Source organism: Episyrphus balteatus, chromosome 1 (genome assembly GCF_945859705.1).
Source record: "Episyrphus balteatus chromosome 1, idEpiBalt1.1, whole genome shotgun sequence".
NCBI classification, from domain to species: domain Eukaryota; kingdom Metazoa; phylum Arthropoda; class Insecta; order Diptera; family Syrphidae; genus Episyrphus; species Episyrphus balteatus.
Genome location: NC_079134.1, coordinates 135,239,268 through 135,266,694, shown reverse-complemented (window position 1 = coordinate 135,266,694; position 27,427 = coordinate 135,239,268). Strand labels below are relative to the sequence as shown.

Below are 27,427 nucleotides of genomic sequence, written 5' to 3'. Positions count from 1 at the left end.
CAGCCCTATTCTACTATTCACGTGAATCTCAGATCCGATTCACACATTCGATTCACTTTAACTCTACCTTGCCATTCTGCTATCCATCGGGTAAACTGGATTATCTGTCCTTTGTTTGACGTCCATGTGAAAGTCAACTTAAAAAAAAATGGCGCCGATGTAAACTGAAAGAAAAAATTTTTGTTTTTTTTTTTTTTTTTGCATAGAAAAAATAAAAAAAATGTTGCTCTAAAAAAATATATTCCAAATAAATTGTTTTGAATGAAGAAAAAAAATGTTCTCAAAATTTTTGTCTGCATTTTTTTTTTTAATACGAAACAAATTCGCTTTGCATTTGGAAAATTTTTTCTAAATCCAACTTTAGACAAATGCTACAGTAGTTTTTGTATAGCTTTATAGAAGCAAAATTAGGTACTGCAATTCCAATCTTCTTGAGTTGAAGAGCATGTGAGTAGATCTTGTTTTAAAATGTACTAAATCATCTACTGATGAGTAGAGTTTATCACCTCTAATGGAAGGGGCTTAATATTAGCCCTGTTTCTTTGGGAGATGGCAAAGTACTACTAGTAGTTTACTAGCGATTTTTAATGGAACGTATCTTTCAACCAATTCAATACAAATCGTATCTACTCTTAAAGAAGAGCGTGAGTAGATGATAGTACTAGATTAACCAAAAGATCTACTAGTAGTAAACTACCACCTTTAGTGGAACAGGGCTATTCAAAAGCATTTTCATTTTTACTCAGTTATGCGCATCTGTCAAAATTGAGAGAAAATTACGATAGGATATGTAAATAATACTTATGCCGATTATTTAAGTCCAGTTTACTTTCGGAGGTGGCAAAGTACTACTAGTAGTTTGCTAGTGTTGTTCAATGAATCGCACTTTCAACGAAATCAATGCAATACCTATCAACTAAGGCAGAAGGGCATGAGTATAGTTCTAGTAGAATGATCTACTCATAAGTAAACTACCATCTCCAAAAAGGAACCGGGGCTATTATAGATTTCTAATCTTGAGTAGAAATCTAGTACTATCAACTACACATTCCTATTCCTATCTTATCGCTTTATAGAGTCAAAATTGTTTGTCGGGTATTCCTACCTTATCAAGCAGCAGATGATCATGAGTTGATTTAAGTACTAGACCTACTTATCATCTACTCATGAGTAGTCTACCACCTCCAAACTAAAGCGACTATTAGCCCTGTTCCATTGGAGGTAGTAGAGTTTACTACTAGTAGATGTTTTGGTTTATCTAGTACTATCATCTACTCATGCTCTTCTTCCCGAGCAGATACGATTTGTATAGAATTTGTTAAAAGTGCGTTCCATTGAAAATCGCTAGTAAACTACTAGTAGTACTTTACCACCTCCCAAAGGAACAGCGCTATTTATGTCTACTTTATCATTCAATAAGACCTATAAAAACAACCCATCTACAGTCTCAATTACATTTATAATAAAAAATTGATTTAAAAATTAATTAATTAGTTTACAACAAAAATTGATAAAAACTCTTTAAATATAATTCTAAAAATCTTTGAGACATAAAATAATATTTCCAATATAATTTTGCCTTTCTTTTTTTTTACAAACAAAAACCACTTGTTTTAAATTATTTTCAAACAAAATATCCGTTAAAAGAATAAACAAAATTCATCAAATTAAAAATAAATTTTGTAATAGATTATTTAAAAATTCATTTTTTATTTTCCGGTTCATCCCGTCCATTACATTAAATTCATCGCATCTGTCAAAATCATATCTCCTCTGCAAATGAAGAAAAAAAAAAATCATTTAACAAAGTCGCTCACTCAAAAAAGGGCGATTTTCCTTCCCGAAGAAAAACAAAAGTGCAACATTTTTTATTTTAAATTAATGGTTATCAACAAAATATTGATTTAATTTATTTAACTGTTTTTTTTTTTTCAAAACAAATTTATATCAATTATATTCAATGATCAAAGTGAATCTTCATAGCCAGTGTGCTACTACAACTTGAAGGAAAGGTAAGGTAGGTACGTCTCACACACATTTTTGTGTTTTGATTTATTTTTAATTATTTATATGTATTTTGTATATTTTTCTATTTTGAAATAAAATGATTAAATACATTCTTTTACATTTATAAGGTGTTTTATTTAATTTTAAAATCCAACTATCAAAACAAAATGTATTTTATGTAATTCAAACGAAATGAAACTCAGCAGACATGAGTTGCCCATCAATCGTCACGCACTCTTTTGAATCCACCAACGTTTCTTCATACAAAATCATTATTTTGTAATAAAAGAACTGTATTCTTAAACATTTGTTTACAAAATATTAAACTTTTTATTTACAACTTTCTTTTATTTAAAAATTCAAATGAATTAAAAAAAAAAATAAACATTTTCAAAACAAAAAATAAAACGAAGCATATATTTCGAAACTGCAATTAGTTCATTCACTCATCCAAAATGAACAAAATGAACTCTACTCATGCAAAATTTATTTTCCAGTTCATTCTCATTCTACAAACGCAACTAGTGACACATCTCCACTAGATGACTCTGCTTTGTACATCAAATTTCGTCGGTTTTTGTTGATAAAAAAAAGAAAAGACAAGAAACAAAATGTTAAGTTAACTTGAAGACGAAAGTTGGCAAAAAAGAAACTATAAATAAAATTATTAATTTTGATTAAAAACTTTACAAAATAATAAACTGCATGCGGTTTATATAACAAATAACAAACAAAAAATGAATCCAATCGAGACGACAACAACAACAACAGAGCATTCTTCTTTACATAAAAGAATATTAATACCTGCTGATGGGCAAAGTAGTAGTAGCAGCGTCTACTCGCATATTTCGTCGTCGTCTTCATCTTCAAATAATTTAATTGAAGCTAAAGATCAGAAAATTATAACGCCATCACTTTATGCCGATAAAGCATTCATTAAACACGTTATTGGTGCTGCTGGACAATCAAATAATAACCATAACCAAAATCAACAACATTCAATTTTGAAGAAAACTTCTTCAAGTATTATTCATCAAGTTGTGCCAGTGCCAGCGAATGCAACATTTATAACTTCAACATCGAGTAATATTGTTAAGGCAATTGTTCGTCCAAAAGTTGACACAGTTGTCAAATCACAACAACAGCAATCTGCATCTTCAACTTGGAGTAGCGAATATAATAAAACTTCTCAAAAGCAACAACAACAACAACAAATTGTCATATCCAACTCTGCTGCAGCAAATGCTTCTGGTCAACAACAAAGTTTAATTAAATTGGTTACTCCAATTACTTTACCAGGTTTATCGGTAAGTTTTTTTTTTAACATTTAACATTTTTTCTTGTTTTCATATAAAATCGATTATAAACTATTTTGAGATAAAAATGAAAAATACGCAAAATTGTGACATTTTTTCTTTTACGTCTTGGCTCCTTTAAAAAAACCTTACATAACAAATAAACGATTGTTGCTTAGGAAAAGTAGGAATGCCTTGAAGCAATGTCCTCTTTTCTTTTTTTATAAAATTAAAAAAAAATAACAAAATAATGAAAAAAATGAGATATGAAAGTTGGATGATTTGGCGACTAGATAACTAAAGTCGATGTGAATAAGGTACATTATGTAAGTAGGTATGTAAAATCTAAATATTTATGAGAGATAAAACATTGTTCTGTGGTGGGTGAAGTCAAGTAATTAAATATATATATTTTCTTCTTGTCACAAATCAGTTTATTTGTAGATCTTAAAAAAAAAAGTTAGGTTATTTTATTTAAAATTGTATTTTATCTTGATTATTTTTGTTGTTGTTGTTATTGAATGAATGTTGGCGATTATTATAAACAAAATCACAAAAAAGAAGTTGCTTAACTTGTGAAGTAGGTAGTGCATCAGAATTTGAATGTTTCATTAGTTTGAAAGAAATTCGTAAAATGACGTAAAATTGGAGTTTTTTTTTATTGTTCTCATAAATTTTCGCAAGAAAATGAAATTATTTTTAAACAAGTTTTTTGGTTTGAATGAGGGTAACCCAATAAACAACAACATTGAATCTTGTATTAAACTTTGTGCCTCAGGTGGTTATGTTGAAATAAAATATACATTCAACAATTACAAGTGTAATTAATTAATATTGAAGGTAAATTGAAACTTTTTTCATTATTTGTTTGTTACAAATTTTCAGATTTGTTTTTAAATTTAGCAAAATATACAGTAGATTTGTATTTTTTTAATTTGTGTGTGTAAATTTGTATCGAAATAATATTTTTTTTTTTTTTTTTGAAATGGATGACCATGACAACACGTGTGATTATGGGATTAATTTATAGGGTAAATTTTTAATGTTTATTAGATTGACGGAAGTACTCATTTTCATATTGAATTCTATGTTATTTTAATTGTTTTAATTTTCTTGGATGCGTTTAATTAACCTATTTGACTTTCAAAAAAAAAAAAGAAAAAAATGTTTACATTGAGCTAATTAATTTTCACTGTGTGATCATTGTCATTGATTAGTCATTTGTATGAGTAGAGCGTCATAGAAAAGGCTTCTTTTTTATTTATCCTATTAGATGAATGGTTTAGACTTTAGAGATTAAAAAAATTAACAAAAAATAATGCTTTATAAAAAAATAATTATTATATTATTATTAAATTATTGTTAAGCTAGGAAAAGCAAATCTTCTCACTAGAAATATGTTTCAATACTTCATATATTAATAGATTGCACAACGAGTACAATTTTTTTTTTCAGTATTAATATTATTTTATTTTTTAACTCTTAAGTCTTAACTCAGGGCTAAATAAAAAATTTCGAACATTAACAAACAAATTATGCAATTTAAAACTAAATACAGTAGTCCCTCGATAATGTGAACTAATTAAAACAAGGCGTTTTCGGATTTTAGAGGGATTCACATTACTGGAACTTTTTCCAAATGCCATTTAACTGATTAAAACATTCTTAAAACTAATGAATATTACAGTTATTTTAAGCTCAGTTTAAGCCTGTACTGAATAAAGAAAAAAATCAATAAAATACAAGTAAAAAAAATTTAAAAAACTTCGTATAAAAAGATGTAAAATGTTAGCACAAAAATCTCCAGCCTGCAGCTGCTTTCAATATCTTAATAACAGTTATCCACTTTTCAGACCTATACAAAGATTGCGTGCACGAACGAGAAAAACATGCAAGCTTTTGCAAAGGAAATTCACATTATAGAGTCTAAAAATTTTCGAAATTCACATTACAGAGATGACAATGAAAATTTTTGGCGATTCACATTTTAGAGAAATTCGTATTATCGGTAATTCACATTACCGAGGGACTTGTATTAAGTTTTTGAAAGATTTAAAATTTTTATTAATTTTATTAGCATACAGTTAAAAAAAGCATAACTTTAATATAAGTACGAAATTACCCCCAAAATGTGTAAAATTAAAATATTTCAGAAAAAAGAGCTCTTAGAAATAAATGAATGCGCAATGCATTAAATTTAATATAAATTTTTCTGGAAAATTTTAATAAACGCCAAAAATAAGGAAACCTTAAAAATTAGCATGAACATTCCCCCAAATATGAAAAATTAAACATTTCAAAAACTAGAGCTGTTAGAAAGAAACCAATATGGTTTTTGAGCTAACTGGACCCAAATCCATACATTTAATATAAATCTTTCTGGAAAATTTTAAAAAGGTGAAAATTGTTGGCCAGTGTTATTAAAATACAAAATTTAAAAAATAAACTTGTGGTTTATTACTGTAACCACTGGGAAACAATACCGGGTTAATACAATAAAGTTTTTTAAAAAATTGAAAATGCTGGAATAACCAACAAACATGGCAAACCCATGAATTGCAATTTTCAACCAAACCCAAAGTTTATTCAAAATCGTTAAATCAATGTAATATTGATTCTGATTTAAGCCTCGAACATTTTAACTAGTAAAGAAACTCTTTAAATAATATTTGGAACGATTACACCATGGCCAAAATAATACACTTAAATAAAAAATGCTAAATGTTTTGTATGTTTTTATAATGTTTATTAAGTTTTTAATAATTCTATACATGATTTTGTTGGTAAACAAAAAATATTTTTAATATGTTACATTAAATTGGTTTCAAGTATTAGATCAGCTTGTGAAAGAAAAGTGTTTTAATAACCGAAGTTGTTTCATTTTGTTTATTAAGCTATCTACTTTTAATACTAAGTTGGAACCCTTTTTTTCTACATTCATTGAATTTGTCATAGAATCTACCAACTTCTGTCTTTATTGCAAAAACTATACCTACACACATCAATACTCAGCTTATTCCTAATTTCCTCTAATGATTTCGGTTAAGTTATTAAGAAAGCTACTTCATATCATAGATTTTGTTTTCTTGAAACAGGAGATTTTTTAAATTTTCCTTAAGATTGAGGTAGTTGTCCTGTTGGAATCGCCATTTGAGGAACTTATTTTTATTAGTCCATAACAGCGTGTTATTCTGCATTACATGAAAGAGACCCTGTTTGCCTAAAATCGATATTTTTAGAGCTTTGCCTAATCAAAACGAGGCCCTCGTACATTTCATACTTTGTTTTTCGCCTCTCCAACTGTTCTGTTCCTCAAAGATTAGTGATGTTCTCGAAGAATGCAATCTACAGAAAGTGCTTCAAACTAGTAATAAGGCAGTGTGTTCTTGTCTTGTTTAATCTTATTCTTGTCAATGGTTTGTATGAAATACAAGACTCTTTTTCAAGACTTATCAGATTTCCGAACTAATCTTGAAGTTATTTTAGAAGTTCATACAAGTTTTAGTTACCGGTTATAAATAAACCTCGATGTAAAGAAAAAACTCTCAGTACGTTATGACCAATTTTTTGACTATTATCACTCCCCACAGAATATCCTTTTATTACCTATTTTTTTACACTTTTTTTTTATAGTTTTGAATGCTCGCTCAAAGCTGTTAAAAACTAAGAAATTTGATCTTTTTCGCCTTTTTACCGACTTCCAAAATGGAGGAGGTATTAAATTCGTCTGTATTTTTTTATGCTTGTTACCTCATATGTAACTTTGGACTAAGTGAAACAATTTTGATAATTCTTTTTGTATTGAAAAGCTGGGGCCTGCAGTGTGGTCCCATTTCCCATAATTTCGTTCAGTTCTGGCTATAGAAACTATGAGAAAAATCATAAAACCCAGTTTTAATCCATGGAAGTCGGGTTTTTTTTTTTTTTGTTGATAAAAATGATTATTGTCGTTTGTGTTTGCCACTTCAAATTTCAAACTCTGATTTTAGTTTTTTTTTGTATATCTCGTTGAAAAAAAATTTCAAAACAAGAGAAGCTTTTAAATTTATTAGATTGTGAAATGTGAATGCATAGATATAATATGCATAATATTTCTTCGGATTAGGATAACGTAATTAAAGTGCAGTCACTCGTAAGTCTAAAAAGTAGATCGAGTTAGAAGAATTAATATATGTATATACATTTTCTGCAAACGCAATGATTGAAAGTGTTGAGTAAATTCGAGTTAGATAGAACAAAATAATATATACCTCGAAAAATGACTATTCAAAAAAATTACCTAACACTTTTTTCAAATACACATTACTTATCCTCATTTAAGGGTTATTTTCAAATGCCAGGTACATTTTTGCGCTCCTTTTATTGGCAGAAGCTATTTAATCCATGTCGGTAATGTAGTCTAGCCTAATTAACTACTAATTAGTAACACAACAACTCCTTAAATTTATAAAACCACGTGTATTTGTATTTTTCTTTATCAGTATTAAAAAGATCAAAGGAGTGTTAACATCACCTGTTAAAATTACAAACGTGGAAAACAAATTAAAAAATTAAAACAAAAAGTGAAATATAAATTTTTATAAATAAAAGAAAATAGAACAATATTTTAAATTAATTTTAAAATTGTAAGTAAAGAAAAACTTCAGTTATTTTTTTTTTTTTCTTTAAAAGGTGTTTTTGTGTTGGTGCGTTGAGGCCTAATGTTAAAAGAATAACTAATATTTTTGGAATGATTTTTAATGTTAAATATTTTTAAAAACAAAAGTAATTTTTTATGCTGAGCAATTAAATTTTCAAAACCAGATAAAATTCGTAGTGAGCTCAGATTTGATAGAAATTTTCCACAAAAATGAATTTACTGGTTTATACAAAATCTTAAAAGTTGTAATGGAGGATACGACCGCCATTTTGTGGATTCTGAGTGTAATGAAGCGGTTCAGGACCAATTTGTTTTCTCAAAACGATAATTTTAATTAGTTTCTAATTGTTTGATTTATTTTTTTTTTTTTTCTAAAAATTAAGCTGAGAAATATCTATTTTATACTTCGTTCGTTTAACGAATTCAAATAAATAGTAAACAAAAGTAACACCCCACTTGGCGGAACTGTACATCTGTACTGTATCGGAATCGCGTACCGTACGAACTGCATGACCGGCATTACAAACATATTATACACTCCACAGAATTAAGGCTGTCTCACACCAACGAATACAAACCAAAGTTGGTGTGGGACAACCTTTATGTTGAATTCTAAAATTATATCACTGCATCATTGGCTCAAGCACACTGCCTACATGCAGCGCCAATTCTGAACCAACATTATTTTTGCTGTAAGACCAACACAGCCATAATGAACTTGAAAGTAGGCGAGTACAAGTTTTTTGAAAGCCTCGTACTTAGTATAATTTCAAAGTTATTTATCTCAAGGAAACAGTTAAATCCGTAACGAAAAAAAAAACTGAATTTTTTAAAACACAATACAATTTTTGTATCTATTTTCTCTTTTTTTATTGAATTCAAAATAAATAAAAATGCATTTTTTAATCTCTAATTACAGGAAAAACATCAAGCAGTTAAAAGATCTCTTCCAATGATTCAACACAAGACTTTCACAACGCCAACCAGTTCGCTTGGAATGCAGTCTCCTTCGTCAAACAGCCATATAATTTACAAAACAATAAATGGTAACTCGGCAGCCAATTGCACTGAAATATATACCACAGCGTCATTACTAACCAGACCTACGCCAACACAAATGTCAAAACGACGTCCAAGTTACAGAGATGTACAAATAGTAACAAGTGGCGGCATCGGTGGTGTTCCCCAGCAATTAACAAACAGACGTGCAAGTATCAGAGATATTCAAATAGTACCTACAAAGTCTATGGACATACAACCAACAACAATCATACGAACCAGTCAAAATAGTTCCGAAACATCATCGCTACCAGTGGAAGTTACACAAATTTCATCAACTGTAACCTTAACTAAAACTGCAACTATGAATAACAAACAACAAGGAAAAAATCTTCCGTCGCCATTGGTCACAATTGAAAAGAAAAATAATCCAACAACAAGTTTACTTAATTCTCCCAAACAAAGTATAAGTGTTTTTGGAAATTGCAGTGGAGACCATCGAAGGTCGCTAGATGAGTCTTTCACTGAAGGAGGACAAAAGAGTTTGCTTATCAAGCAGCCATCACCTACAAATTTTGTAGTCAAAAGTCCACCGAAACCAGCACCACCACCACAAGTCAGATCACGACAGCAGTCTTTGTTGAAGGTAAATAGTTTGGCACGTTTATTGACAACTAGTCCAAGGACAAAGCGCTCAAAATCAATGACTTCTATGGGAAATCAAATAAAAAAACGTGGTCGTCCACGCAGAAATAGACGACTATCGACAGCTTCCGATGGAGAATTATTACAAAAAGCTGTGGAACAACTTTCTTTAGGTTCTGAAGAAAATATAACAAAAGTAAAGAAAGAACCATCGCCTTCAGTCGTCGAAGTTCCAACAACAATAAGTCCATCATTGCTTTGTAATGACAAAGTAGAAAAGATTCCATCATCAAGCAGCAATAATAGCAGCTTGGAATTGACTCCTCAAAAAGATTCCAAAACAACGGTTAAAACTGTGGACACGACATACTTTAACTCTGCCCATATGAATATGGTTTTGGGGATGCTGTCCACCTTCAATATGCTCACCTGGAAGGAACGCGTTGGCATGTGCAAGCAAAGCGAAATGAAATTCCAGCTAAACGAATTGAATCTTGTACAAATTGCTGAAAAATGTCAACAGCGTAATAAAGTTCATACTGCGTATGAAAAGCCCATCTTTGAACGTGATTCGACCGCCAAGGCTAAAAACTATTCAGATGCTCTGTACTGCTGCCGGCGGTGTGAGTGCCATGGAGCAGCTGTTGATTTTCTAGCTCCTGACTTTTGTTCGTACGATTGTTTCCGTCGAGAATCGCGAAAACGATCGAAAGTAAACATCGTTACCCGTGAACACGAAGTTCGTGAGCGATTTAAGAAAGCCAAAGCAGCACCGCAGCTGCCTGAAATTGTTGAAGTTAAACACTTGACGCCGAAACGTTTCTTTACTTGGGCTTCACATTTAACCTCAAGCAATGCTCAACAAGCTCCTGTTGACTTATTTCCGAATCCTTATCCATGTGGAGCTAATCTATTCGAAGTTGGAATGAAACTTGAGGCCATTGATCCAGAGCATAATTCTTTGTTCTGTGTATGTACGGTTGTGGAGAAGAAAGGCTATCGTTTGAATTTGAAATTTGATGGCTATTCCAAGATTCATAACTTTTGGGTGAATGCTGATTCCATGGATATCTTTCCACCTGGTTGGTGTGCTAAAACTAATCGAGTACTGCAGCCTCCCAAGGGTATGAACTTGCTGTCATTTAATTGGCCAGCGTATTTGAATAGCACCAAGAGCAGTCCGGCATTAAGAAGTTTATTTACGCATTTAAATTCATCTGTAAGTATTAAATCATTCTCCAAATTTGTTTTTGTAAATAATAATTTTTTCATTTTAGTCCAAGAGAAATCCTTTTAAAATTGGTATGCGTTTGGAAGCAGTTGATTTGAAGAATACAGGAAAAGTTTGTGTTGCCACAGTTGCTGATGTCCTGGACAATCGGATATTAGTTCATTTTGATGGATGGGATGAAAGCTATGACTATTGGATTGACATTAATTCACCATACATTCATCCCATTGGTTGGCACAAACAAAACGGATTAGAATTAGTTCCGCCACCCGATTGGGATGAATACTTTGATTGGCCAGAATATCTTGAATTTATGCGCAGTGAAGCAGCATGGCCTTCGATGTTTTTGCGACGTGATCCAATTGAATTTAGTGCCGGAATGAAATTGGAAGTTGTCGATTTTAAAAATCCATCACTCATTCGTCCCGCAACAGTGTTGTGTCGAAATGAGTATAAAATTTTGGTACACTTGGATGGCTGGCCCAAGGATTTATCATATTGGGTTAATGATGATTGTACAGATATACATCCAATTAGATGGGCAGAAGAAACTGGTCATGATTTAGAACCTCCACCAGGTAAGTTTTTGAATAAGTCTTTTAAAATGATCATTTGTTTAATAAGAGTTCTTGTTCTTTTTTTTTAGGTTTTGAACAGTTAGAAACAGTTATGCCATGTCCGGTATATGGTTGTCGAGGTATTGGCCATGCAACACGCATTGATGTTTATTTCCATGCCAACAGAGATACCTGCCCGTACGAAGCGAAAAATTGGAATAATGAAATTGAAAAGCCATCACGAATAGATGAAGTTGGAAGGTAAGAATATTTTTCTTTTCTATTTACTGTATTTTAAGTCAGACTGTTGAAGTTAGTTAGTATAAGGTTCACTATGATCCATAGTTCTATTTGTGCTGAATGAGTTTATTCCACATATAACAGCGTCAGTTTAGGTAATTTACCACATTCCAAGTTCTTCGTGGCCACCCTTCTTTGGTTTTGATTTTATTTATTTTCTTCTAAAATTTGTATGTGTTCTTCTTTCCGCAAACATAAAGTTTTTAAGGTCCTAATAAAAGAAGCATTGTATATTATTATATTTTTGACTCTAGGTGCTCTTAAAGTATTTATTGAGGTCTTGAACACTCGCCTTTACTAGTTTCGAACTCATAGATAAGTATGGATATTCGATAAGGCTAATATTGTTGTCCTTTAATTAATTAATATAAAGGTACTTTCAGCCGTCTGCGTAGTTTTTATTTAATTGTGTTTTCATTTTCATTGTAGTAGTAGTTAACGTTTATCATTTGTGACCTTTCCATTTCTTTCAAACTTAAAAAAGTTTTTATCTGTTGATTTATAAAAGGAATCTTTATCCCTTATCCCTATACATCATAAAAATGAAAAATGATGATCTGATCTACTTGTAACATATTGTGAACATCACATACATTTTACCCTGTTTAGTAAGCAGTCCTCTGAATTGCCTTCTAGCCTTTAATAAACTATTAAAGCTCTAAAGTGATTATTTTTTACGTTTGTTGCAATATGATTGTTTTAGAGGAAAATATTGGTTAAAATCACTAGGAGTCTCTTCAACCTTCCCAATGGTTTTGATAATCCACCATCGGCAAAGCCAAGGCATCATAATGCTTTCTAAAATGAGACTCTCTAATAGCTCATTACAATGAGACTCAATTTCCCAGCAAGTTGTAAACAAGTTATTGTGATTATAGTTTGTAAATTCAAATCTCACTTTATCCCTATCGATTGATTAATCTGATTGCTAGCATGGGTATAAATGATTTCCTTGCAAGACTTTTTATTAACAGCGGTGTGTTGGGTATGGTATTGTCAAAAGGTTCCTGTATGTTTAGAAATGGTTTCCTTTAGCATCAAAATTATTTTTAAATATCCCATGCCTAGGTTGCAGTTTCAACGTATTTTAACATAAATTGGAAAACAAACATAACGGTTTTTTTTCCTGAACTTGCAAGTTTGTCACAAAGAAAAAAGAAGCGTTGGATAGAGATAACGGAAATAATATCTTTAATTTATCATTCCGTTTTCGACAGAGAGTTGTATAAAGGCAATAGTTAAAGGCCGATTTTATAAATCTTTCAATAACTACTTTCTCCAAGGTCTTCAGCAGAAATGATTTTAAACTAAAGCCTGAGATGCCAGCACGTAACTTTATAAAATCGATTCAACTCAATGGCAATGGCAGTATCTAATTTAAGTCAATCGAGCGTACTCCATAGAAAACCTTCGATTGAACCAAGTTAGATGCTGGCGATACTCGATTGTATCGATTTAGGTTCTGGGGCCCCTGAATGAATTTTGATTTTTTAAATAGTTGAACATATTATTTTCATTGACATTTCACTGCTGGTTTATTCTTCTCAGATTATAGCCATAAAGCAATCGAGTGCTAGAAACTAAAATTTCAGTTGATACCTACGTTCCTTGACAATGGTCTCTGCTTCTACCTGTAGGGCTTTGCTGTAAAGTTTTTACATATTTCAAAACACAGTCCATCTAAGTCAAACTTCTTAAATTTGTAATCTGCACTATCATGTAATTAAATGTTAATTTAAACAACAATTATTTGTCTACTTTCAGGTATACATACGATGAAAAAATGTTGATTAAGCAAGAAAGTGAAGTGAAAACATTTGATCTTATTGAAACTACGAAAAAAGAATCTAATAAAAAGGCGCCACCTGTTGAGAAAACTCGTTCATCATCTGACAAGAAAACCACAATCAAAATAGAAAAACAAAAACAACAGCAACAAGAACAACAACAACAAATGGAAACGGACCCAGTTTCATTGGAAAAAGAAATTCATATAGCTCGCGAATATCTTTGCGATTACGGTCCACGTCTTAAGCAAAACTACATGATATGGCGCGACAATAGTAATTTCAATTCGAATTCCATTAAAAAGAATCCACTCGAATGGACAACAGACGAAACAGCTAATTATATATCTACAAAGTGCCATCCCATCGGACATCTCTTTAAACGTGAAGACATCGATGGAGCTGCTCTCCTAAGCATGCATCAATCTGATCTCACAGATATTTTAAATCTTAAATTGGGCCCTTCCATAAAGATTTTCTCGCATATATTGCATCTAAGACAGCAAGTGGTTTCGCGGTTCATTAAAACCACAAAATAAAAATAATCACAATCGACTGATACTTAAAACGTATTAATTTATTAACAGTTTAAAATCTAAATCCTTCCTTCATTTATATATTGCCCAATGCACTTTTTTTCTTCCTTTATTAAGAAATCTTTTTATTTTAAGACAAATTATCCATACAATCTACGATTATAAGTAGTAGCATTTAAGTTAAGTTTGGAAATAAGCTTGTTATGTAGAAAATGAAAAACGAAAAAATAAGAAAACACGTACCCACATTGATGGTTATGTATAGCATATATTCACTTTATTGTTTATTTTATACAAATCTATTGAGTTTTTTTTTTTTCATTTATTTTTCCATTGTAAATAATAAAAAAATACGAATTTCAAAAACACTAAAAACTGGAATTTTGTTTAAAATCCTTTTTTAATATCATTTTTCAGCATGCTCAACTTGGTTAGACAACTATCACGATAGGCACGTCTTTCGGCTAATTTATCTAATGGCACCATAGCTTCTAATTGCTTAGCAATTTCAGCACCTGTTTCGCCTCCCATTTTTGGTGTTGGTCCCATTGTCTGAGACACGGCATACATTGTGGGTGAGTAACGTTCCAAGTAATTTCTCATTCCTTCGGCATTCAAATGAGCTGTTTCTAAGGGTCCCAAGAATGCATAACGCATACCAAGACCATCGGACATAACACTTTCGATATCTTTGACATTTAAAATGCCAGCTTCGACCAGACGATAGGTTTCATTTAAAATGGCATATTGAATGCGATTCAAGGCAAATCCTTCGATTTCACGACTTAGTGTGACTGGTTTTTGACCAATTTCTTCCATAATAGCACGTGTCTTTATGACAACTTCTGGTTTGGTCCATGGGGCAGGTACGACTTCAACAAGAGGCACATAGTAAGGTGGGTTAATTGGATGAGAAACGACGATCTGTAAAATAAATGCGTTTTTATTTTTTTGTTTAATTTGAAAAAGCTTGCAAGATTTAAAATTTCTCTAATAATAAGAAAACTTACAAATAGCATACAAATTTAAAAATTTTCCTTTTTTTTTAATTTAATGGAGTATGGCCTAGGTTTTTATCCGAATAAGATATTAGAATCTAATTTTAAAACATCTAACAGTTGACTTCCATAATAATAATAATAAATAAAACTATGGTTCTTTCGCAATCCAATCGTTTGATCAAAATCAGTTAATATTCGGAGAGAAAGCTTTTCACACTGTTCAGTTTCTCTATCATTTTTCAGATTTATTGCTTTAAAGCCGGCCCAAAGTAAAAGCATTCAAAATAGTTATAAGTCCCTTTTGGGAATTTCGAAAACGAAAATTTTTTTTCGAAGTTGTTTTGTGTGTGGCTTTTTTAAGACTTGCAGTGATACAACAACAACTTGTTTGTTATTATTATAAGCAACAAAAAGAAGCATGTCTAAGGACCATGTTAGGAACTTACTTCGTATACCAATAAATTGCAACGTAAAAACTTTTCAGTCATTCTAATGTTCATATTTTTGTCGAAATTTTCAAATCATCATTTTTAGAAAAATCCGATGTATGTTAATTGGATTTGTCGCTAGCGAATGTTTTGCGTGTGTTTTTCCTTACATAAGAAGAGACAAAACAGAAAACAAAAATTATGAAAATTAATTCATTATATTTTGTTTATTTTAAGTGGACTATATGAATAAAATTAAATTTTAAAAGTATTGTGACCTTTAGTCTGAAATGCGTTTCGCCCAGGTATAAATTGCTTACTGCACTTAATATCTCGAAAGAAGTTCTTGTCTCTATGCGAAACGAATAATTGCTTGTTCCATAGAGCAAGTCTTGATTTCTTGTCAAGTTCAGTCACTCTGTGGGTCTATTTGTAGCTTAAAAAAAAACTTGACTCAAGAAAAACATATTAAAATTTTGAAGTTCAAAGTTTCTAGTGCTAAGAGAAATATCGCTAAAATTTTCCTACTTTTTTCAGTGTTTTGCCTACATAATCGAAAGGCTTCATTTTATGGAAAAAGTCAAAAGGAAATAGTTAAAGAAGATAAGCGTTACCAGCTCTGTATGTACAAAACTTCTTGAAATAATCATCCCTAAAAATGTTGGGAATATTTCGCATAAATTATATAAGGCAAAATTATACTTAATATGAGAGATATCTATTTGATTATGTTTAGGTGGATTAAAATCAAGCAATTTTTAACTCTCAATCACTCCTGTGTCTGTGTTACTAGATTGCAAGAATGGATGAGGTCTATATTTTTCTACCGAGGTAAAACGAAAAAGGAGACTCTTGGAGACTTTGAAAATCCCTCACATGAGGAGGTAATCCTGAAAAAAGTCTAAATAGTGGAGGCTGGATTATAATCAATAGTCTCTTGCACCCCTTTGCGCCAAGAGTAACTACGTGGCTTAGTATGTACGAAATTGTGCATATATATAATTTGCACTCATCACTTCTAAAAGAAATTCATAACAAGATACTGAAATACTGGAATACCCAAAAGATTATTTTGATCTAAATTTAAAATCTTAAATAAACAAGACAAAACAAAAATAACAGAAAAAAAAACTTGATAAAATAATGCATTAACTTATCAAAAAACTTGAACACTTGAAACAATATAAATAATAATAATCATTATATAAACAACAATAACAAAAATAATCAACAAAAAAATACTTACATTTTCTCTGTGCTTCAAATCTTTGCTAAACAACGATGGCAAGAATGTACTGGTTGAGCTTGACATAATTGTTTTTGCCTCAACAACTTTATCAAGATCTAAATACAGACTTTGCTTCATTTCCAGTCTCTCTGGTATACATTCCTGAATGAAAATTGCATCTTTGGCTAATTCCTTGAGATCATTTGTAGCCGAAATACATTTGAATTGTTGCTGACTGTTCAATTTGCCTCGAAGCAAACCTTTTGCTTCTAATGAAGCTAGTTCCTTTTCAGTTTCACGTAATGCTGTTTGGATTTGTTCTGGCAAAATATCATAAAGCATTACTTGATAACCTACCGATGCAAATAACATCGACCATGACCGCCCAATCAAGCCACTGATTTATTGAAAAAACAAAAAAATTATTAATAAATTAGAAAAAAGATAACTACAATCAATAAATTACCTGCCAATGATACCGATTTTTTCCTTCTTTAAGCTTGCCATTTTTTAATGTTAAATTTGATTTTTTTAAGCTGCTCGCGACCGTACAGGAGAACGTTCCAAAGCGTAATGATTAATATAGATTGACGTCTGTTTGAACTTACCTAACAAGCTTATAGGAGATAAGAAGATTGTGTTTTTTTTTTGTGGAATAAAACAACTGATTGTATAAATTTTTGATTAAAATCAACTTAAAAGAGTTTAATAACTGAAGCTAGAGAGAGAGCAGGCAAAACCATTAAAGCTTCTAGATAATCATCAGTCATAAACAACAATTGACACCTTCTGTCAATTATTTGTTGGTAGGAATAACAACAACTTGCGGGGTAATAGCATATACAGAGCCGAAGCTAGAACTTTCTGCGCCTTTTGGCAAGTTTAAAAGTTAGAGATTAATTTTATCATTTTAACTTAATTGTTGAGATAACAATCAAACGATGATAGGGAAAGCGAATAAAGTGGGTCTCGAAAGTCAGTCAGTTGGTCTGTCTGTCGGTTTGTCGATGTCGGTCTGTATAAGGAGCTTCATTCCAAACGGATGAGCCGATCTACTTCAAAATTGGTATGTAGAAGTTTTGGAAATAACGGAATCTGCCATATTATACCGATTTTTTAAAAGTTTAATTTTATCAAAAACGGCTACGATTTTGATAACAAAATCCAAATGTTAGTTTTTAGACAAGGTCTATCTTTTCATGAAATTTTGTTTCAAAAATCGTTATTAACAGTACCTCCCATACAACCGTTTTTTTAAATATAGTTTTCTCCCAAAAGATTTGCTTGGTTTAAACTTTTATAATTCTTATATACGTAAATCAAAAATAAAATTTTGAAAACAAACAATTTTTGGATTTAAAAATAAATTGAGTTTTTTTTTCTGAAAATCGATTTTTTTTTTTTTTTTAATTTTGGTTTTAGGTGTTGATTAATAGTTTCTGCTAAATGGCATACCAACTTTTTTTAAAGCTTTTTTTTCAAAAAAAAATAATTATTAATAAAAAATTAGATTTTTAAAAAACGATTTTGAATTTTTTTTCTAAAAATGCATCTTTATAAAAGAAATTAAACTTCATACTTTTTTGTAGCTCAATTTCATTATTTTTTTTTTTTTCATTTGAAGAAAGAATTGGATGTTTTTTTTATTTTCATATAAATCTACCAAATTTGTATGAAAAAATCTTAAATATTTTATCAGTTTGATTTCCAAGAGCACGTACATACGACCCAGTCGTGCATTTTATTTGTCTACGTTTATGAAACCTCTTGAGATTTTTGGTATGATTTCTGTTGTTTAATTAAAAACTTTAAAACTTTTCTGAATGATGTTCTTAGTCAGTGATGGGAAATTTAGAAATAAGCTTTGGACTAAAGCCTTCAGTGGTATATTAGCGCCTTTTTAATTTTTACCTATATTGCCGGACCCTGGTTTTGCGCACTCAAAACTTGTTGGAAATATTTTTTGTAAGTGTTTATTTGTACAGGTGAAAGTACCTGGTCTTAAAATTGGTTCAAGTTGATTGTTTTAGGGAAATATTAATCAGTATTTTTGTATAACTGTATTTTTTAATGCATTTATATTTATATTTGATGTTCAAAAATTAGTTAATTTAAAATATTCTATAAATTCCTGTCCTGTTCCTTAAATAGAACCGAATGCACGTTGGAAGCATATTAACGTACAGAAATATCTTTCAATGGTTTTTTTTTTTTGAACCAGGGCGTAACTAGGTTTTCATAACGGGAGGTTCGGGTTAATATTGGAATTTCAATAATCTTAAAGCGAATTCGAAGAATGTATATCGTTTTTTTTTTTTTAGATTTTTGTTATCTGAGTAAAATAGTGCTATGATAAGTTATTAAGTGGCTTTTTTGCCAGATCATCAATGAGTTTCTCTGCTGTGATGCCTATGGCCTCATGCATCGCCAGCCAAACCATTCAATCCCCTACATAACCCCCCACCCAAAATACGCCACTGTTATGGATACCTGTAGCACAAACAATAAAGTAGTTTATTGTGTTTTTTTTTTTTCAAATTTTGCTGGCAAAAACTATTTAGACATGCAAAGGGAAGAGGGAAGGGGCGGTACCTATTTTTTTTTTTTTATTATCAAAAACATTACAATAATATTTATACTTTTTGATTTATTTTGTTATTCATTCATTCAGTGGCGCAGCAAGGTCAAAATAACAGAAAATCTCAAATCTTTCGAAATCGATATTATGTATGACTACCAACAAAAAAATTAACAATGGTTAATTTTTGTATTAAAATGTTTATTAAAATGTTTAATAACTGAAGCGGCATGAATAGTGACTTTTTTCATATTTGATTGTTTTTATGGAGAAATACTTGTTTCATATAGGGTTAGTTAGATTAGATAAGTATGATGATGGTGAATTCAAAAGTCGTAAACAATAAAACAAATTAATTTAGATTTGTTTTTTTTTTTTTTTATTGAGTACTTACTTGCAAATAGGAGTAATGGTAGTATTTTTATTAAACTCTATAAATTAATCAATCACAACTTGACTGTAATTCTCTTCATATTATTTATATTATTTGGTAGTTGAGTGTTATTGGGATAGAATAGGCTTTTTTAATAATATTCGTTTTATTATGCATTCGAGAAAAAAAAACTTGAAATACCAATCAAACGTGAGAATACTATGACAGGGAACAATTTTTAAGAATTAATTTTGGGAAACAGCTCGTATGATTTTCATCAATTGATTCATGTTCGACTTTTCAAACAACTTCAATATTTCGATGGAAAATGTATTGGATGGTACAGCTCATGGAATCTTATTTTGCTTTAGACATTCTCTCATCCTTAAGCTTTCTGAATTTTTTGATGCATTCATTTAATATACAATGAATAAAAATGAGTATGAAATGTTTTTGAAAAATCAATATAAAACGGCATCGGTGTCAGCATTTTTTTTTTTTTGTTGAAATGTACAAATAATGTTCAAATTTAATTTTTCCAACCTAGTACTAAATTTTTTCCGTCCGCTAATATATGATACATAACAATATGAAATGGATGACTAAATTTTAGTTCGGCTAAATTTTGTAAAGAATTTTGTATGGAAGCTATAATTTAGCTTGTTCTGCATACTAATTTTGTCTTTGATTTTTAAAGCATATATATGTATTTTCTATGCACCGGTCCACACTTGCGTTAATTCTGTACAATGCAATGGTTGTGGTAATGTCGTGTATTATATTTATTACTCACTTGCATTTTTTTACACAAAAAACTTACTTTATTAATTAAAGTTAAAATTTTTATCAAAGATTAGCAGATTATTTAAAATCAGCATTTGCTATTCGATTCACTTGAAAGTCTTTTAAAGCAGATGGAAGCAACCCTTTGCCACCGATTGTTGGAGGTTTTCAAAGCCAATTTGGCGCGATTAATGAACCGATAAATTCGATTCATGTCAATCGAATAGCAGAATAGGGCTGAATAAAATATGATTTTTTTACAAAAATCAATATGTATTATATTTCCAATACGGACTAATAATTTTTTTTGAAACTTTGTAATAAGGTTTATGAATACTTTTTATTACTAAAGTAGGGAATACCAAATATTTTGTTTGATAGTTACCGGCATTTCGTACCGGCGAAAAATTTATAAGCTCCCGTTTTTTAAAATATTAGCGTTAGAAAATGCAAAAAAAATCGTTATTTTGGGTACTTTGACGTTATTATTTCTTGCGGCTAAAATTTGAATTTGTCAAAATGCGTTTCACATGGAAAATAAATAACAGTAGATGTGTTTTTTTTTAAGAATTTCAAATTAATAAAAAATATGTAGGAATAGATCGAAAAATTATTTGTTTAAAAATAAAAAGTGTCCGGAATTTTTGCTTCTTGAGTTCAATTATTTTTTTAGTTTGTGTAGTTTTATGAAATACTTCATCCCCACTCTAAGAATTTGATACTTTTCATATTTTAGCCAAGGAATTAGCCAAACACACTTATATTGTTTTTTTTGTAGGAATGAAAAATTACCAAAAAAAACTGCCTTAATTTTGAAATTAAGAAACGCAAGTCTTTTATATTCTGATTTGAAAAAATGCATGCAATGGTCTGATGCTCTAGATGAGGTGACTCATAGTTTCATTTTAGCTCCCTGAATACGTTGATGTAGCTTGTAGAGCAAATTGACAAAATCTAAACTTTAATTTGACTCACATTAAAATTTTGACACTACTACAAGCTGCAGCTAAATGTGCCCCGCATTGTATTCAGGGGATAAACCACACAACGCTTTTAATGCTAACAAAAAGTTGCGTTCCTTTGGGAACATTTATCTATTGCTTAGTATTTAAAGCTGCTTTTTCAATAAAAAAAAGTAACTAAGCAGGAGATAAATGTCGTTTGGCACTCAATGAGAGTTCTCATTCTGAAAAGAAGAGAAAATAGATTCCGAATTTTGAGGCAGAATCAAAACGAGAAGCACGTACACATGTTTACACTTAAGACGTCAAAGTAATGGAATGTTATTATTGTTCTTTATTTCTGAATATTGAGATTTTTTTACTATTCCAATCTTTAAATTATATTGAAATAAAGTAAAGAAAACAAAAAAAAAAGATATCTTTTTATGGAATAAAGAAATTAAACAAAATATAAATTTCATCAGGCGTTCGCATTATTTGGCGTTTCACAAATACAAAGAAACCCAAACTTCAGAATCAAAAAGAAGTATCTAATAGCATTTTCGTTTGGTAATTCTTAGAATGGTCCGGGACTGTCCGATCCGGAATTCCAAACGAACAAACTTGGATACTTCTTTTTGATTCTGAAGTTTGGGTTTCTTTGTATTTGTGAACCGCCAAATAATGCGAACGTCTGATGAAAGTTTTATTTTATTTAATTTGTTTATTCCATAAAAAGTTATCGTTTTTTTGTTTTGTTTACTTTATTTCAATATAATTTAAAGTTAGGAATATAGGTCGTTTCAAATCAAAAGTCCTGACTCAGAGTTTATTTTCTCCCTTCCAATAAAATTGAGAACAAATAAACAAAAAACTCAATTTAATTGGCTCATTGCGACAAATCAACTCAAAAATAACAACAAATCATGCTTGTTTGAATGAAAGAAATGCTATAGGTCGTTTCAAATCAAAAGTCCCATGGAAAATTGAGCAAAAATTAAAAAAAAACTCATTCGCTTACTGGATGGAAGCATTTATGAGGCAGCTGAACTTTTTCTAAAATTACGATAAAATAATGAAGAACAGTTCTTGATATCAGTATTTTAATTGGTCCATCTTCACCTAGTACTATAACAATATCTTCGGCAAAGCTATCCCAACTGCCTTCAAATGATAAATAATTAAATAATTGTATGTTTTTTTGTATTGTTCGCGGATATGGAGTGATGCAAGCCCGGGAGACTTGCCTCCGCTTTCTGAGGCTAACCCAGTGAATCTCACAGAGGGATCAATTAATTAAAATAGGGATATCAAGAACTGTTCTTTATTATTTTATCGTAATTTTAGAAAAAGTTCAGCTGCCTCATAAATGCTTCCTTCCAGTAAGAGAATGAGTTTTTTTATTTTTGCTCAATTTTCCATGGGACTTTTGATTTGAAACGACCTATAGTAAAAAATCTCAATTTTCAGAAATGAACAACAAACAATCACATTTTATTACTTTGACGTCTTAAGTGTGAACTTGTGTGCGTGACTCTCGTTTTGATTCTGCCTCAAAATTCGGAATCGATTTTCTCTTTTCAGAACTAGAACTGTCATTGAGTGCCAAACGAACAGTTTCAGAATCCCGGACGACCAAACGAAAACGCTATAAGTTTGTTCGTTTGGCATTCCGGATCGGACAGTCCTGGACCGTTCTAAGAATAACCAAACGAAAACGCTATAATAGCGTTTTACGCTTGTCAACGATATCCCAAAAAGATAAAGCAAATCTATTAAGTCACTACAAAGCGAGAAGTAAAGTTCAAAATACTACAAAATCTACATATACTAGAATAATATCGTCGGTGAAACCAGAAAAGTGTGTAACTCCATTTTAGCAAATTTTATAGGAGAGCAAAAAAACAAAATCGTTTTGAAGGCATTTGTATGAGTTTTCATTTTCTAATTTGCTAATAAAATAAAAACTATGAACTTTAAGGGGATTCTCGGTTTAAGGAACGGTAGATATCAGGTTTGTCTAACAGATGGCATTCAAATCTAATTTTCAGAAAATTTGGAGTTACACACTTTTCTGGTTTCACCGACGATATATAAAATACTGGTGATAAATAATTAATTTAAATTTATTGATACTGTTCAACAGTTAATTGCACTTGCTCATCAAGCCAACTTATCCAATCATTTGTGACTTTACGTTCCAATGTTACCTCTTTAAACACCTCCGTTCGATAGGTTTCTATAAATTTCATCTTTTCAAACATATTTATACTCTTCACATTTTCAAATCCAATCTTAACTTCAAACTTATCAATAGGAAGATTTTTTTGTGCATATTTCAATAGAAGCAACATTGCTTCCCAGCCCAATCCTTGACGTCTGAATGAAGGTTCTGCAATCATGATCTCTGCCTCAGCGACACGAACTTTAGTATTATTTTCTTCATCTTCATCGATTCTTAGAAATAGATTTGTATCTCCAACTAAGGATTCTATTTCGTCTTTGGTTTCAGAGAACAGTTGTCGTGAAACTACAAGAAATGTTAATTCTAAAGGGAAATTTGTTTTAAAAGAGGAGCAACCGGATTAGAGAGTTTACATTTATTTACTATCATCATCATTTCGCCAAGAGGTTTGCATTCGATATTCTTCTTCTATTGAAAGCGGTTCAGAAGCAGTCAGTTCTTGCAGTTTAGGATCTTGCATCCACTTGTTGTATCTAGTCACAATGATAAATTGGTATAAATTGACATGATTTTGATGATTTTATTCAGAAGAAAGCCCTTAAAAAACTCACTTTTCAACATGTTTGGCTTCGTAAGGAACGAGAATAACATTTGATCCAATAATTTTAATGTTTTCGTTTAATTTCATTTTGATTTTACACCTTGCTAAACCTTGCGGTTTATTTCTTCAAAAAATACCAAAATAAACATTTTTGGCTGAACAGCTGACGTTTGGTTATCGAAATAATCGATAAAATGGTTGACTGCATTCAGCAAAGAAGAAAAAAAAACTTTTGCTTTAAGGGGTGGAAAACACTGCTGGTTTTATTTTTTTTTAATTATTTTAAGTAATATATCGCACATGTACTACAAAAGTGTCACAACTCAAAAAACAGATTTTTTTAGTTAAGCCTGGTACGCTGCTCGCGCTAAATTTTAGCTGAGATAAAATTCCCATACAAGTTATCGATAACTTGTATGGGATCCATTTTATCTCGGCTAAAAATTTTCGATAATTTGTATGGGAGCTAAAATTTAGCGCGAGCAGCGTACCAGGCTTTATTGACAAAAAAAAATATTTGAAATTTTCCCGGACAAATCTATCTAGTTGCCATTGATATAATTTGAATAGTTTTTATTCCAGAAGGTAAAATGTCGTTTTAGATGTTTCATTTGAAATAAAAACTACTTTGACAAAAATGACACATTTTTAGTCCAAAGATCACGAAAATTGTCACAACTCTAAAAACGTGAATTTCCAAGGTTTAAGATAGTTAAAATGATGGTGGTTGTCTAAAATTGGTTAAAAGTGTGTTTCCTATTCTAAAAATTAAGTAAATAATAAATATACTCGTTCTATTCTCCTTAAATTGGTTTATCGTCTCTATTGAAAAATGAAGATTTTTGAGTTGTGACACTTTTGTAGTACATGTGCGATATATGTATTTTAATTTGATATTCAGTTGGACAAAAATATTTTAACTTATGTCTCAGCAATTTGTATTTTTTTTTTACAACGGCAGTATAGCTGAGGTTTTATTTTATATGTAGTTTTGGAGCTTTTTAGCCTTCTTTCACTAGAACTCAAGTGAGATTTTAGATCCGTTCCACACTGTCGAAAACTACCGAATTTAGTAATATTTGGTTATTTTTGGTATCGAGTCTGTTCCCAACTACAAAATTTAGTCCCAAGAATTTCTTCAAACATTGAAATTTAATAGCCTTTTCACACCAAACCCAAAAACGCGGTTTATGGCAAAAAGTTTTCAAAAACCTGAAAAGCGTTCACAGATTTTTGTTCGACGTTTAAAATATTTTGACATCCAAATGTCAAGTTTTCGATGGAATTTAATTTTTGTTGTTTAAATCAGCTTGAGCTCACAAAATTGATCGAATAAAATGAACTCTGACAATTTAAATATAATTATAATTCATCAACACAAAACAGAGAAATATATAAAAGTTTTGCAAAGCTTCTTCCTCTTTGAGACACCAATTACAAGGAAAAAGCCTCTGAGCTGTGTCTCCTTTTCAGCTCAAAGTTCCAAAAGGAACTCTTCATCTTCGGTCCCCCACATCTTTTTTTATTGTTTTTTTCTGCTCTACCATCTTCTATAATTACTGAAAAGAAATTTGATTAATTACAAGGAATATTTTAAAAATACTGAATTTTTGCTGAATTCTAAAAAAAATTTGTTTGGTTATTTCGTTTGGAGTTGAATGTTTTCATTTTCGGGTTTTTGGCGAGTTTAATCAAAAACTTGTGTTTTACGAAAACTTGTGGTTTATGAAAAACGTATGGAAAAACTTTTGTGTTTTTGATAAAGGTTTTTAGGGTTTTTCGCAAAAACCGCGTTTTTGGCTTGGTGTGAAAAGGCTATAAGAAGAAAACAAATCAAATTGTGGTGATTTTTTAATTGAATCGCGTTTACGTGTTTTTTTTTTTTGCATTCAAAAAGTGGTTTTTGTTTATCGAATTAAGCATAAAATATGAAATTGTGTTGTATAATGGTGTTCAACTTGTTCCAGAATCGTTTGCAGTCTTTCGTAGTTTTACTTCCTTCTGAGAGTATTCTCTCTCATGTCTCATAAACTTCTTAACACACCTAATTTCGCAAATTATCTCATTTCGAATGTCAAATAGTATAGAAAAAATGTATTTATTTAGCACGACTCTCAAATCCTTTTTAGTAATAGCACTTCTGTCGAGTAAAATATTTATTCAGTTTCATCAACGAGAAAAAAATGTTTGGTGAGCACGTGGTGTTAAGTAAAGTAATTTAAGTTGAATGATTCCATTAACATAGAATTTTTTCTTCGCATTGTGCTTACAGCTTAATATTTTATTTTGACATTTTACATAGAAAAAATCCAAATAAACAAACCCTTTGAACTGCATGAAAAATTTATGGTCAAATAAAATTAATAAAATTTATATAAAAAAAGTAATGTTCCCGATACAATCGCTAAATGGCCAAGACCGGCACGATTATATCCTTAAAAACTTCATCCTCAATAAAGCTGCATCACAAAATAGTAAACACAAACGTGACATCGATGTCATTCGTGAAAATCACAAATTCCTATGGGAAGACGAAGATGTTCCCGATTCTTGGGAATCTCGGCTAGCCAAAAAATACTACGACAAACTATTCAAAGAATATTGCATTTCCGATTTAACTAGATACAAGGAAAATAAGGTAACCATTGTTTAATTTTCAATCAAAGCTCATATTTTTTTGTGAGAAAATATCAAAGATTGCTCTCAGATGGCGAACCGAACAGGAAGTTGTCTCCGGGAAAGGTCAATTTATATGTGGAAGTCGAAAGTGTCCATCGAAAGAGACCCTACGTAGTTGGGAAGTGAATTTTGCATACATGGAAAAAGGACAGAAAATGAATGCTCTTATTAAATTGCGTAAGTTTTAACTAATTCAATAAAATTTGTACAAACTTATTTGATAATGAATTTTATAGGACTCTGTCCGGATTGTTCTAAACTCCTTAACTACACTCATCAAAAACGTGAAGTGAAAAAACAAAAAAGATTGGAAAAATCCAAACACAAGATATCGAAACGAAAGAAGAGCAAAAACGATAATGATGATGAAGAAGTTGAAGATGTTGAAAAGTCACAAAGTGAGACAGTTGAAGAAGAAGAACCTTCATCGTCGACAACTCTACAGGATGAAAGTTGTTCTGGAAATACTGAAAGTCGTCAAGAAGAGGCAATGAATATTTGGAGCAAACCGGAAGTAGAAATTGAAACTGTTGAACGTGAAGAAGAGTTTGAAAAATATTTAGAGGATTTGTTGTTGTAGTTAAATTTATAAAAATTAATCACATAAATAAATTAATTAATTAAATGAAAACAG

General features: G+C 30.7%; 4 protein-coding genes across 4 annotated transcripts; 2 read left to right on the top strand and 2 right to left on the bottom strand.

Annotated features, from left to right (window-relative positions):
* Positions 1-1,660: 1,660 nt before the first annotated feature.
* LOC129905669 (lethal(3)malignant brain tumor-like protein 3) lies at positions 1,661-13,999 on the top strand. Its single transcript, XM_055981204.1, has 6 exons — positions 1,661-2,021; positions 2,505-3,314; positions 8,861-10,804; positions 10,863-11,394; positions 11,463-11,634; positions 13,438-13,999. The coding sequence occupies exons 2-6, from the start codon at positions 2,745-2,747 to the stop codon at positions 13,997-13,999; spliced, it is 3,780 nt and encodes a 1,259-aa protein (XP_055837179.1). The 5' UTR covers positions 1,661-2,021; positions 2,505-2,744.
* A 245-nt stretch (positions 14,000-14,244) lies between these two features.
* Positions 14,245-17,292, bottom strand: LOC129905664 (lambda-crystallin homolog). Its single transcript, XM_055981199.1, has 3 exons — positions 17,120-17,292; positions 16,672-17,050; positions 14,245-14,920 (listed from the first exon to the last, which is right to left on the bottom strand). The coding sequence occupies exons 1-3, from the start codon at positions 17,158-17,160 to the stop codon at positions 14,384-14,386; spliced, it is 957 nt and encodes a 318-aa protein (XP_055837174.1). The 5' UTR covers positions 17,161-17,292; the 3' UTR covers positions 14,245-14,383.
* A 6,144-nt stretch (positions 17,293-23,436) lies between these two features.
* Positions 23,437-24,270, bottom strand: LOC129905666 (alpha/beta-tubulin-N-acetyltransferase 9). Its single transcript, XM_055981201.1, has 3 exons — positions 24,125-24,270; positions 23,937-24,046; positions 23,437-23,876 (listed from the first exon to the last, which is right to left on the bottom strand). The coding sequence occupies exons 1-3, from the start codon at positions 24,199-24,201 to the stop codon at positions 23,455-23,457; spliced, it is 609 nt and encodes a 202-aa protein (XP_055837176.1). The 5' UTR covers positions 24,202-24,270; the 3' UTR covers positions 23,437-23,454.
* A 2,146-nt stretch (positions 24,271-26,416) lies between these two features.
* On the top strand, positions 26,417-27,427 carry LOC129905665 (protein FRA10AC1). Its single transcript, XM_055981200.1, has 3 exons — positions 26,417-26,752; positions 26,811-26,970; positions 27,030-27,427. The coding sequence occupies exons 1-3, from the start codon at positions 26,450-26,452 to the stop codon at positions 27,371-27,373; spliced, it is 807 nt and encodes a 268-aa protein (XP_055837175.1). The 5' UTR covers positions 26,417-26,449; the 3' UTR covers positions 27,374-27,427.

What these genes read in the sequence shown, in the direction of transcription:
- LOC129905669 (XM_055981204.1), top strand. Translation starts at nt 2,745, where the DNA reads ATGAATCCAATCGAGACGACAACAACAACAACAGAGCATTCTTCTTTA. An exon ending in TGATTTAGAACCTCCACCAG is followed by an intron (nt 11,395 to 11,462) that starts GTAAGTTTTTGA and finishes CTTTTTTTTTAG; the next exon opens with GTTTTGAACAGTTAGAAACA. An exon ending in CGAATAGATGAAGTTGGAAG is followed by an intron (nt 11,635 to 13,437) that starts GTAAGAATATTT and finishes GTCTACTTTCAG; the next exon opens with GTATACATACGATGAAAAAA.
- LOC129905664 (XM_055981199.1), bottom strand. Translation starts at nt 17,160, where the DNA reads ATGGCAAGCTTAAAGAAGGAAAAAATCGGTATCATTGGCAG. An exon ending in AAAATCGGTATCATTGGCAG is followed by an intron (nt 17,051 to 17,119) that starts GTAATTTATTGA and finishes TCAATAAATCAG; the next exon opens with TGGCTTGATTGGGCGGTCAT. An exon ending in ATTTGAAGCACAGAGAAAAT is followed by an intron (nt 14,921 to 16,671) that starts GTAAGTATTTTT and finishes TTTATTTTACAG; the next exon opens with ATCGTCGTTTCTCATCCAAT.
- LOC129905666 (XM_055981201.1), bottom strand. Translation starts at nt 24,201, where the DNA reads ATGAAATTAAACGAAAACATTAAAATTATTGGATCAAATGTTATTCTC. An exon ending in GAAGCCAAACATGTTGAAAA is followed by an intron (nt 24,047 to 24,124) that starts GTGAGTTTTTTA and finishes CATTGTGACTAG; the next exon opens with ATACAACAAGTGGATGCAAG. An exon ending in TTGGCGAAATGATGATGATA is followed by an intron (nt 23,877 to 23,936) that starts GTAAATAAATGT and finishes ATTTCCCTTTAG; the next exon opens with AATTAACATTTCTTGTAGTT.
- LOC129905665 (XM_055981200.1), top strand. Translation starts at nt 26,450, where the DNA reads ATGAAAAATTTATGGTCAAATAAAATTAATAAAATTTATATAAAAAAA. An exon ending in CTAGATACAAGGAAAATAAG is followed by an intron (nt 26,753 to 26,810) that starts GTAACCATTGTT and finishes AAAATATCAAAG; the next exon opens with ATTGCTCTCAGATGGCGAAC. An exon ending in GAATGCTCTTATTAAATTGC is followed by an intron (nt 26,971 to 27,029) that starts GTAAGTTTTAAC and finishes TGAATTTTATAG; the next exon opens with GACTCTGTCCGGATTGTTCT.